The 11877-nt window shown below is 44.4% G+C and overlaps 1 protein-coding gene across 1 annotated transcript; it reads left to right on the top strand.

The window, feature by feature from the left end:
* Positions 1 to 1494: 1494 nt before the first annotated feature.
* LOC138243446 (interferon-induced very large GTPase 1-like) lies at positions 1495 to 9703 on the top strand. Its single transcript, XM_069199056.1, has 2 exons — positions 1495 to 1570; positions 3892 to 9703. Exons 1-2 carry the CDS (start codon positions 1529 to 1531, stop codon positions 9409 to 9411), a joined length of 5562 nt encoding a protein of 1853 aa, XP_069055157.1. The 5' UTR covers positions 1495 to 1528; the 3' UTR covers positions 9412 to 9703.
* Positions 9704 to 11877: the final 2174 nt, after the last annotated feature.

Raw genomic sequence — 11877 nt, 5'->3', positions numbered from 1 at the left:
AGCTAAAGAACTCCAATTTCCATAAGACCCGCTGGGCAACGCCCTGGAGTCACGAGTCCCGCCCGGTGCGAGTGCCCTGCTGTCAGGCCGTGTCCCACAAATGTCGCGCTGAGCCCTTCTTCCTCCCTAGTGGACTTCGAACAGGGTCACATGACGAGCGTTAGTGCTGCTTTCTCTCCCGCGGCTCAGTACACATGTACACATTCTCCTCTCGGAGGCGGCTGAAACTGCATCTCCTCTCGTCTGTCCCCGCCTGCACACGCGCAGTGCTGACTGACGTTGAGCAGGCTCGGCTTCACACGGCCGAAGTGGATTAAGACCTGGCAGTACCGCTCTCCGTTTTCCTACGGATTCCGAACCCGTATTGTAATCGTGCAAATCTGCCCTTTCCTCTCACCGTGTGCTTTCTTACTGTAAAAGGCGTTGAGAAGCCGCTTGTAAAGACGCTACATAAAATAAAAGATCCCATGAGACACTCTCTCTCCGTGTTCTGTCCTGCAGTGCGAGATTCTGTGAGGCCGGTGATCTCTCCCCCAGGTACTAGCCAGGCTCACACCTGCTGAGCTGCCAGCTGGGAGCTGCAGGCTGATGCAGCTGCTGGCAATAATATACATCTCTGGTGGTCAAACGAGCCGTATAGTTTTGTTAACCCTGCCCACGGCAGTTTACACGTTTGCTATGATTTGAACTGAAAAGTGAGGAAACTGCTACTGACCTAACCCTAACTTATCAGAGGCCACAAGCTCAGGGGACAGTCCAGCGCGGGTCCCCGATTCACAGCCCTTACACTTCGCCAAGTTAAAGCAGTTTTGTAAAGAAGAATGGGCTAAAATTATTCAGAACTGATGCGCGGTATGATAAACAGCTAAAGGAAATGATTAAAGTACTTTATTTTACTCAATGTAACATTAAATACCAGTGAAGAAAGATGTGAAGACGGGGGTTTGAATTTAATCTTTTCTGTAGGGGGTTTAGACTTCTAAGTCACAAGCTGGGGTTTATGGCAGGAAAGGGGGTTAACTGATAAGGATTGCAGATGCAAGCTAGGAACCCCCCTGGGTGTAATCTTAAACTGACCATTTGTCCAGAACATCGTAAACTGCCAAATACCATGAACCCCCCTCTTTACCATCAGACCGAGCGACGTCAGAAACAGAGAAGAAAACACTATATAACCCAAAAGTTTGTACCAGTACGTTGAACAATACTGCGGTTTTGTTGTTTCTTGTGGGAAACAAGACTTCAGCTTTATTGTTCCTTGCATACAATAAACTCATTTGTTTTACTTCATCTCAGGATCAAGAACCTTATTTCTTCTGTTACAACACCAGCATATAATTATATCTATGATAATACCACATAGGGACCAACATATTTCCTCTTTGCAAACTTCAATTGCATTTGACACTCGTTTGTGTGGGCTAAACACCTGTACTACACAAACTAAAACATGACCATTTGCTTGAATTCTGCTGTTCTTGTTTCGTAAGCAGATACTGAAGGCTCTACAGGCCCAGAGCAGACAGCCATGGATGAGGAAGCAGGAGGAAAGGATGAACAAAGCCCAAAGGTAACAGACAATCACACCTTGTATATATATCTTTACACACAACAACAAACATGCTGTGTACATATTGCTATGTCAGCTCGCCCTTCTGTGTGAGAATGAGATCGGGATGCTTGTCCATACAGCTGTCTATCAATCAGGCAGCAAACCTAACCTGCCAATATCGCCACCGATTAGGAATTCTGCTAAAGGCAGTACGATTCGGCACTCTGACATCGGCAGCCTGATGCTCCGGCTCACCTTCCTGCTCTTCAGCCTTCTCAGGGCCTCAAAATCCTCACAAAAAAACCTGAAACCCTGCGCCTGGGTTTCAGTCCGTCAGCTCAGGAACAGGTTCAAATACTTGGCTTCAGTCTGGTCTGGACAAAGACCTCTCGCCTGGCACACACTTTATGTTCCTGTCTCCTCTCTTCTCTCTCTTGTTCTGTCTCCTCCAGTCTCTCTTCTGTTCTGTCTTATATGGGATCTTTCTGGACTATTGCTTGACACTTAATCATTTACCCAGAACCTAAATTAACTAAGGTAATAATAATAATTGCTCACATGTCTATAGCTCTTTTCTGGACTCTCCACTCAGACCTCTTTACAGGTCATGGGGATCCCACTACCGCCACCAGTGTGCAGCCCCACCTGGGTGATGCTCCAGTCCTCTCCCCACACACCAGCTCTCAGTGGGGAGGAGAGCAGAGTGATGGAGCCAGTTCAGAGATGGGGGTTATTAGGAGGCCATGATGGTAATTTGACCAGGGGGTAATTTGGCCAGGACACCAGGGTAACACCTAGGATTTTGAATGACCACAGAGAGTCAGGACCTCAGTTTTACATCTCATCCAACGGCAGGACGGTGCCTTTTTTAGACAGACCGCAGGGTGAGCGCTCCCTACTGGTCCCACTAACACCTCTTCCAGCAGGTCTCCCATCAAGGTGGTGGCCTGGCTCACACCTACTTAGTGGGTTAGTGGTTGTGACTTGCAGTGTGATATAGCTGCTAAGGTAAACTTTATGATGTGGTTTGATCACAGACCCCAGACTGCATTGAAACAGGAAATACTGACACTAGCCAGGTGTTACACACTTTATCTAGATTCTTAGGGACACTTCCAGTCACCTACAGCTGTAACAATATATTTGAAGACAACTTCTAACATATTCTGAATTGGCATTTCTATGCAGACAATACTCAAATCTACATCCATACGAACCTTACTTAAGTAGTTGTGTCTGCCTTTTCTGATTGCAACTCTGACATAAAAACCTGGACTCAAAATTGCTTCATGTAAACTAAGACAGTGGATGGCACTGTACTTGAATTTCAACCTAAACTGGAGAGCTTGTGAAATTTGATCCAGGTTTTGACATTTGATGTGCAGAAAGGGGTAAAAACATCATTCTTCCCCTTCAGAAGACTTGCCAGACTACATCCTATGTTGTTGCTCACTGGCGCTGAAAAACAGGTCAATACTTTCATCTCCTTCCGCATTGACTACTGTAATGCTCTACTAACTGAGGTTTCTAAATCCACACTGATCAACTTCAATATGTTAATCTGACAGCCAGAATCCTGACCAGGACTAACGCAAATTATTACATCACTCCTTTCCTGGAGTCCTTGCACTGGACTGGACTTTAAAATCCGCATGCTCACCTAAAAGGCTCTGCATGGCTTGGCTACTCAGTCCCTGTCTGAGCTTCTGTCGCCCTACTCCTCTTCCTTAGAAAGGCTTTTATTAAATTGTATTTAATAGGTCTCTTGCATTTTCTATGCCATTTGTAATCCCTTGTTTCTATGTGCTTTCCGTAATATTTTGTTACAGTATCTCCTATCTTTGTTAATTAGAAGATTTGAGAAGATACTTTTGAAGGTGCTATATGAATTGTATTACTATTATGATTAATAATAAAATAATAATAGTAATGCCACCAATTAATATCAATCTTTGTCCAGTACCTGTTCAGTACATGAGGAAACTCTCCACATTCTAAGATCTAAGACAAAAGGGTCTGTCCCTTTCACCATCTCAATCAGATGTTAGTGTCCACAATTACATGAATAATCTCCTCTATTTTTTTTAAATTATTTTTGCAAATGGACAGTTGTTCTGTCTGTAGTGAAATGTTTGTACTTGTTGTTGTTTTTGCCATTTCCTTCACCTTTTGCAATTCTGTCTGCTTCAAGACATAAGAGCTGGCCAACTTAATCAACGGATAGCATCTTGCAAGAACGGGCATGTATTTGCACTTGTTTACTGATTTTGTGCATGGATGGATCTACATTATGCTTTAGAAAATAATCCTAATTCTCAATTGTACCTACCGTTTCCTAGGACAAGAGAAACAGTGACAGCACTGGCGAAACAGAAAATTCACAAAGAGCACAATATGAGACAAACGCACTGAAAGAAGAGCCAGTAAAAGACCATACTGGAGGGTCAACTGTGTTAGATGAGGAAACATCACTTGCAGAACAATCTGAACGATCACCACAGAAAAGGGAATCTGAGGGATCAAGTATGAGAGAGGAATCAAGTATGAGAGAGGAATCTGGGGGATCAAGTATGAGAGAGGAATCTGAGGGATCAAGTATGAGAGAGGGATCAAGTATGAGAGAGGAATCTGAGGGATCAAGTATGAGAGAGGAATCAAGTATGAGAGAGGAATCTGAGGGATCAAGTATGAGAGAGGAATCTGAGGGATCAAGTATGAGAGAGGAATACAAGGGATCAGCAGAGAAAAATGAATCTGTGGAATCCTACATGGGAGAGAAATCTGAAGGATCGCCAGTGAGAGAAGCCTCTGTGAGATCCCCGGACAAAGCAGAATCAGATAGATCCCTAACAGCAATGGAATCTGAGGGCTCTTCAGTGAGAGTGGGATGTGATGGATCAGTAGAGAAACAAGAATTGAAGGAATCATGCATTCCTAAAAACACTGAGGGATCACCAATGAGAGAGGGATCTGAAAGATCACCAGAGAAAAGGGAATCTCTGGGATCCTGCATGAGAGAGACATCTGAAGGATCACCAACGAGAGAAGGATCAGAAGGATCACTAGCAAGAAAGGAATCTCAGAGTTCTTCATTGAGAGAGAAAAGGGGAAAAAATGATTTTCTGAACCTGCTGCAGAAACTTGGGCTCAGAGACTTATATCCCAGTAGGCAGAAGAAAACCAATGTGCTCGTTATCAGCCATCTGTCATGCAGCACCCCTCAACCTCAAAATGAGAGCGAAAGTACAGCTCTCTATCTCTACAAGCTCATGATGTTGGACTACAGTTACAGGACCTTGTTCCTTAAAGATCACAAGACTGACTCTGCTGGCAGCAGTCTGATGAAAGAGAAGTCAACGGATGACACAACAGGCAGTGATGACTTTTTTAGTCTTGGACTCCAGGGTTCCACTACCTGCGATGGCACTTCTGAAGACTCTTACGGAGAGGACATCTATCAAGAATCGCACATTCACCCCATGGACGTCCACATGGCTGTGTTCCACTGCTCTGATGACTTCCTGAGAGCGTTCCTCTTCACCAAGCTCTCCACCTGTCAGTTCGCCTTACCCCTCCTGGTGCCCAGCCCCGAGACTGGGGCAGTGGAGCTCCCTCTGTGGGCCCTGAGGCAGGTCAAGAGGTCCTGGTGCACTAAGGAGCCCTCAGAGGAAGGCAGCTCTGTGAAACACAACTGCAGCGACATGTTCAACACTCCAGTGCCAACGGTGTCCTTCATCAGGCTGGGATCGTCCTCCATCTCCAAATCCCAGATCCTGAACAGCGTCGTCAGCCCCAAGAGACACAGTGTGTTTTTCCACCGGCACTGCAGGGGCAGCTCCCCACACCGCCTGCTCATGGACGGGGTGGTGGAGGTCGCCTGGTACTGCCCAGGAGGCAGGAAGGACGACGTGTTCGACAGCTGTGTGGCTTTCCTGAACCTCCACGGCGACGCCAGCAAACACCCCGAGCAGCTGCAGTTTCTCCAGGAGGTCAGCACTGTCAACGTGCTTCTGATCCCAGAGTCTCCACTGGAGGGAGAAGAGAAGAAGACAGCTGAGGCTCTTGTCAAATCTCCTGCCCCCCTGATCTGTCTGTTTGCTGGACAGAGTAAAGTCCCTCCAGGAAACAATCCAACCAAGGTGAGACTGGCAGCCAAGAACAGGAGCGAAGGTGATCTGACTGATGAGATCATTTCACACATCAGACACTGCGTCTCCACTGTGAACAAGACCTCCAGCCTGCAGACATACTTACAGGCAGCGAGACGACAGCAGTTCAGGGTGGATGAAGACAGTGAATTCTGTACAGAAGGAAAGGAAAAGGCCCAGGTTTTGCTGCAGCTGTTGAAAGAGGAGAGATTATCAACCCTGAAAGAGACTCTGTTGCCTCTGCAGGGGGAGCTGTGGCACAGGTGGTGCATGAAGGACAAAGAACAGTATCGTCTGAACAGCAAAGCGAACAAAAGTATTGAACAGCAGAGGAGTGAGATCAGAGCTGAGAAAAGAGCCCTCCGTCGTGAACAGCTGAAGAGAGCTTTCCCTCTCAATGACTTCATGAGATCTTTCCTGCAGTGTTTAACTTCTGCAGATCCACACGACACCAAGCTGTTCATGCTGCACTGGCTGGGGATGTATCTAGATGAACTGACTGCAGACACGCTGAGTGAGCTTCAGGAGAAATACCACTCCACTTGGACAAAACTGAGACTGAAAGACAAGAGTAAGGACAAGGAGCAGGAAATGAAACTGCAGAAGGACCTGAACACCATATCTGGACAGATTAGTGCTGCAACTCTCGGACTCCAACACCTCATGAGAGAAACTGCTCAGCTTTACGAGACTTTTCAATCAGAAGAAGATGGTCTAGAAGAGTACAGACAGCTTCTCAGTGTCCTTCCTGCTGTTGGAGCAGAGATGCTGATTTCAGGACATCCGCTGGAGCTGATGGACGGAGATGCTGCCCATGTGCCTCTGGTGTGGATTGAGGCCGTCCTGGATAAGCTCACTGAGAGACTTGGAGACAGAAAGGTGTTTGTCCTCTCTGTGCTTGGAGTCCAGAGCTCAGGAAAGTCCACTCTGCTGAACACGATGTTCGGGCTGCAGTTCACAGTGAGTGCAGGCAGGTGCACCAGGGGAGCATTCATGCAGTTAGTGCGAGTGAGTGAGGAGGTCAGAGCCCAGCTGCAGTATGACTTTGTCCTGGTGGTGGACACAGAGGGGCTTCGGTCACCAGAGCTCAGTAATAAAACCACACTGAGTCACGACAATGAATTGGCAACGTTTATTATCGGGATTGGTGACATGACTGTGATCAACATCATGGGAGAGAATCCCTCTGAAATGCAGGACATTCTCCAGATCTGTGTCCAGGCCTTCCTGAGAATGAAGTCTGTTCAGATCAAACCAAGTTGTGTTTTTGTGCACCAGAATGTTGCAGAAGCTTCAGCAAACAGCAAGAACACAGAAGGAAGGATGCATCTCCAGGAGAAACTGGATGAAATGGCCCGCATTGCTGCCAGGGAGGAAGGCTGTATAGTTACTGGCTTCAGTGATATAATCCAGTTCGATGTGGAGTCACAGGTTTTCTACTTCAAGAACCTTCTGGAAGGAGACCCTCCGATGGCTCCTCCCAACCCCTCCTACAGCCAGAACGTCCAGGAGCTGAAGACGAAGCTTTGTGTCGCTGATTGGCAGCCGGGAGTGAAGTTTCCCTCACTGTCAGAGTTTAAATTACGGATCAAAGATCTCTGGAACGCCCTGCTGGCGGAGAACTTTGTCTTCAGCTTCAGAAACACCCTGGAAATGTTGGTTTACAGTAAACTGGAGGACAAGTACGGAGAGTGGTCGTGGAAGATGAGAAAACGAGCCCTGGAGATCCAGAACAGACTGAGCAACCAAATTAACAATAAGAAAGTTCAGGCTGTGGCATTGCCAGATCTGATGACAGAATTTGAGAAAGTCTACAAACCACTGACAGCTGAAATAGAGAAGTATTTTAAAGAGGAAAAATACCAGGAGATCTTAATTAAGTGGAAGGTGAATGTTGATAAAAGGTTTGAGAGCCTGAGGACTGAGCTCATCGAAGAAACCAAAAGGCAGAGCAATGAACTGATCAGACTGAAGAAATGCCAATCAGAGCTGGACAGGAAGAAATCAGAATACGAAGCACAACTGATTAACATGAGCAGAGACCTGGCGTCCAGACTGAAGGAGCAGAAGCTCAGTGATGAGAACGTGAAGGAGGAGTTTGACAGACTGTGGGTGAACTGGGTGACCAGAGTGTCCTCAGAGCTGCCCCCTGAGAAACAGCTGGACATCAGAGCCACAGTGCAGAACATCCTGCTGGAGAAATTCAAGATCCAGGGAGATGTCCTCAACAAGATTGTGAACAGAGAGGAGGTGTTCCAGTTCAATAAGAAAAAACACATCAAACAAAGCTGGACAAGATCTCTATTGAACACATTTACTTTTCAAGACCCACAGTGGGAATCTCATGGGAATGAACTCACTCAGCAAATACAGAGAGCTGTTAATAAATACATTAACAGGAGAGAAGAGGAGAAAGTGGATTTCAATGACAACTTCATCCATGAAATATTGGGAGAGATAAAAAAGAAAATAACTGATTATGTAAATCAGTTCTTTAAAGGACAAACAATATTCACAAAGGAGTACGAGTTTGAACTGTCTGTCTCTCTGTGCACCAAAGCAGTAGACCGATTTAAGAAAATGCACAGAGCCTTCAGGGAAGCCAACAATCCTCTGACTTACCTCCAGAGTAAGAGGGATCAGTACCTCAACTGTTTTATGAGCTTCTGTAAAGGAGCATCATCTGTCACATTCTTTGTAGATTTTCTGTGCAGATGCCTCAAACCTGCGATCCAGCAGGCAGCGTGCGATAGGACCTGTATCCAGATCACAGATGAAATGAAATCTAACTACCCTGCTTTCAGTGGTAACAGATCCAACCTGGAGAACCACATTCTGAGACACCTCGCTGAGCAGGAGGACTTTGACTCCTATATGGAATATATTAACCATCCAAAGGTTTATTTTAAAAGGTTTATCAGGGAGCGTGTTGAGAGATACTGTAGAGACAACAGTGATCAACTGAGAAGGATGTTAAATACCAATCTGAGTGACCTAGTACAGCAGGTTTTAACACTGAACACTACTGTCACTGCAGCTGTGAGAGAGAGACATGCTGGCGCCATCTTGTGGCTGGATGAGTTCTGTACAGCATTCAGTGATCACATGGTGCTCCCCAGACAAGACTTCAGAAACATAGAAAACGAAGACATCACTGACCTGCAGTTCCTCAGAGAAAGGATGACCACATCACTTGAGGAGATACTGAAAAGTCTTCAGAAAGAAAGCAGCAGCACACCTGACCTTGACTTGAAGATGTTCAGACACAGACCTGCTAAGATTCTGTGTAAGGCACTCAGTGGCTGTTGGGAACAGTGTCCCTTCTGTAATGCCATCTGCACAAACACCATCCCTGGTCATAACTCTGACCACAATGTCCAGTTTCACCGGTCTGAAGCTGTCACGGGCAGGCATTTTAATGAGACGGATAATTTTTCCATTGATTTTTGCACAACTGCAGTTACGTCCGATTACTCATTTTGGACTTGCAAAGGATGGACCCCTTATAAGACCTACAGAGAAGCAGGTGAACCTTACAGCAGGTGGAGCATCACCCCAGATAACAGTGAACTGTCCTACTGGAAATGGTTCATCTGTACTTTCAGGTCACAGCTGGAGGAGAAATTAGAGTATAAATTTGAAGGTCAAGGTGAAATTCCCAATGAGTGGAAAACAATTGGAAAGAGCTCTGCACTGAAGGAACTGAAGTAACTACATCTTTAAAAGAAAAAAGTGCCATTAATAAAATAAAGTTAATGTAAGTTTAACTTTTCCTATACAATGTTTCTTGGTGATTAAAAAACTGTCTTTTGTATAAACTGATACCTGAGTAAAAATGAAGTGAAAATTTAAGTCCGATATCAAACAGTTCTACTGGAAATGGTTCATCTGTACTTTTAGGATCAAGATCGAGTGGGAATTTGGATTAAATTCACAGATTTGGGTAAAATCCCTGAAGACTGGGACAGAAGCGCAAAGGAGGCAGCCCTGACAGATGAGCAGAAAACCCCCATCAGTGTAATAATAATAATAATAATAATAATAATAATAATAAAAAACCTTATTTTATATAGTGCCATTAAAGGTGGCTTCTCAAAGTGCTTTACAAGATGACAACAACAATAAATAAGAAGAACACACAAGATAAAACACAATTACAATATATAGAGGAAACCGTAGATGGTGTACTAAGAAGAGCAGAGGGGTGAAGAATGGAACCAGTTCAGTAAAGGCTTTTCTGAAGAAGAGGGTTTGGAGTCTGGATCTGAAGGAGTTTTGAGAAGGTGACTCTCTGATATCCTTGGGGAGAGAGTTCCAGAGCTTGGGTGCAGAACAGGAGAAGGCCCTGTCACCCCAAGAGTGTAGAGGGGCTTGGGGGACAGTAAGGAGAGCAGAATTAGCAGAGCGAAGGTTGCGAGGTGGGGAGTAGGGCGATAATAGTTCAGACAGGTACTGAGGTGCCAAGCCGAGCCATATAGGTGAGCAGGAGGATTTTAAAGTCTGCATGGAATTTGACCGGAAGCCAGTGCAGGGACTCCAGGATAGGAGTGATGTGGTCACTTGCACTAGATCTGGTCAGGATTCTGGCTGCTGAATTTTGGACAGACTGCAGTTTGTTCAGAGTAGATTTAGATACCCCAGCGAGTAGAGCATTACAGTAGTCAATTCGAGAGAATACAAATGTGTTGATCAGCTTTTCAGCCACAGTTAATGATAGCATAGGGCATATTCTTGCAATATTTCTAAGGTGAAAAAAGATGTTTTGACAGTATGCTGCACATGTGGGTCGAATGTTAAGCCAGAATCGCATATAACCCCGAGATTGTTCAATTTTGATTGAAGCTCAAGTACAGAACCATCTACAGACAGGGTTACAGGACTGGCTTTACGGAGTTAATGGGGGGTGCCAATAAGCATGACTTCATGCTTCATTTACACTTCGTGTAAATATTTAGGTATTCAGGGACACTGATGTTCAACCTGTTCAGTGAGATTATGGATTGATTCTTTCAGGAGCTCAGCTACTGTTCAAGTCAGTCTTACAGGTCCTCATATCATATCACCATGATCCTCTGTAACAAATCTGGTTATTAATGAACAGATGAGAAGCTCTCTGGGTAAGATATGGTAACAAAAAGAGAACTGTCTTTCAGTAAAATTATTTCAGTACTAGAATGTCACAGAAAGCTCTCACTCAACAGACATTTAGACACTGAACAGTTAATGAATAACTGCAGATTTCTGCAACTATTGTGTTTTATTTTAACCTGAAATTGGTTTTATCTTTAAACTTTATTCTGACATTTGTTTTGCTGTTTATGAAAAGTGATTCAGAGTTTGGCTGAGGAACTTCATGCTGTATTTTGAAGCTGTGGGTGTGTGTCTATATCCACAGAAAATCACGGCATCTGCTCTTGAACGACATCAGGGGTTGAGTTCTGTAGGTACATTCTTATGTTTACTGTGCTGATAAATTCTTAAGCCCTCTGGTGTGTGATTAATGGAAATAGATTTAAATAGGAAAAAATGAGATACTGCAATAGAAACACAATACATTGAAATGGTAATTGAAAATTGGTGGCAATTGGTGATAAACCTTTCTTCTGTTCCTGTACTGACAAATGCGATAATTACTGCTTCTAACTAAAATATCTAATAAAGAAATCACAATCAAATGTGACAAACTGTATCTTTTTACAAGCATAAATAACATAATGACATTTCACTTGTGTTGTTTTCCTTCATTTGGAAATTGTTTGTTGTTTGACAAAAAAATACATCACGCCAGATTAATCTGCCAGTACATCTCCCCCTTGTTTTACACTCAGCGATTCTGCAGTGTGAGAGAAGAAATTAAATACTTTCTTCACTTTCACTTAAACGACACTACAAGTCCAGACCAATGAAACCCACCACTGTATTCAGGATCCCAACTTAAAGACCTTAAAGTGTTCCAACAAAGCCTGAAATGAAATAAACAAACATGTACCACATAACTTTTGCACAATAACCATACCATACAACTTCAACACCTCAATGGTTCTGTTTTTATCAGCTGACACAGTAAAGAGCACAGAGCTTTAAACTAACTGCTCTACAGAGGACAGAAATACACACAATACTAAGTCTTGTTTTCAGCCTTTTATACCTGCTACCCCTTAGAGGCAGGGTAGTGCA

The sequence above is a fragment of the Lepisosteus oculatus genome, chromosome 14, assembly GCF_040954835.1.
Source record: "Lepisosteus oculatus isolate fLepOcu1 chromosome 14, fLepOcu1.hap2, whole genome shotgun sequence".
NCBI lineage: Eukaryota > Metazoa > Chordata > Actinopteri > Semionotiformes > Lepisosteidae > Lepisosteus > Lepisosteus oculatus.
Note: the sequence above shows the minus strand (reverse complement) of the source record. Positions and strands in the feature narration are given on the sequence as shown.

Bases quoted from the DNA above. Each gene is read 5' to 3' on its own strand.
- LOC138243446 (XM_069199056.1), top strand. From the start codon at position 1,529: ATGGATGAGGAAGCAGGAGGAAAGGATGAACAAAGCCCAAAG. The intron at 1,571-3,891 runs GTAACAGACAAT...ACCGTTTCCTAG, and splicing joins AGGATGAACAAAGCCCAAAG to GACAAGAGAAACAGTGACAG.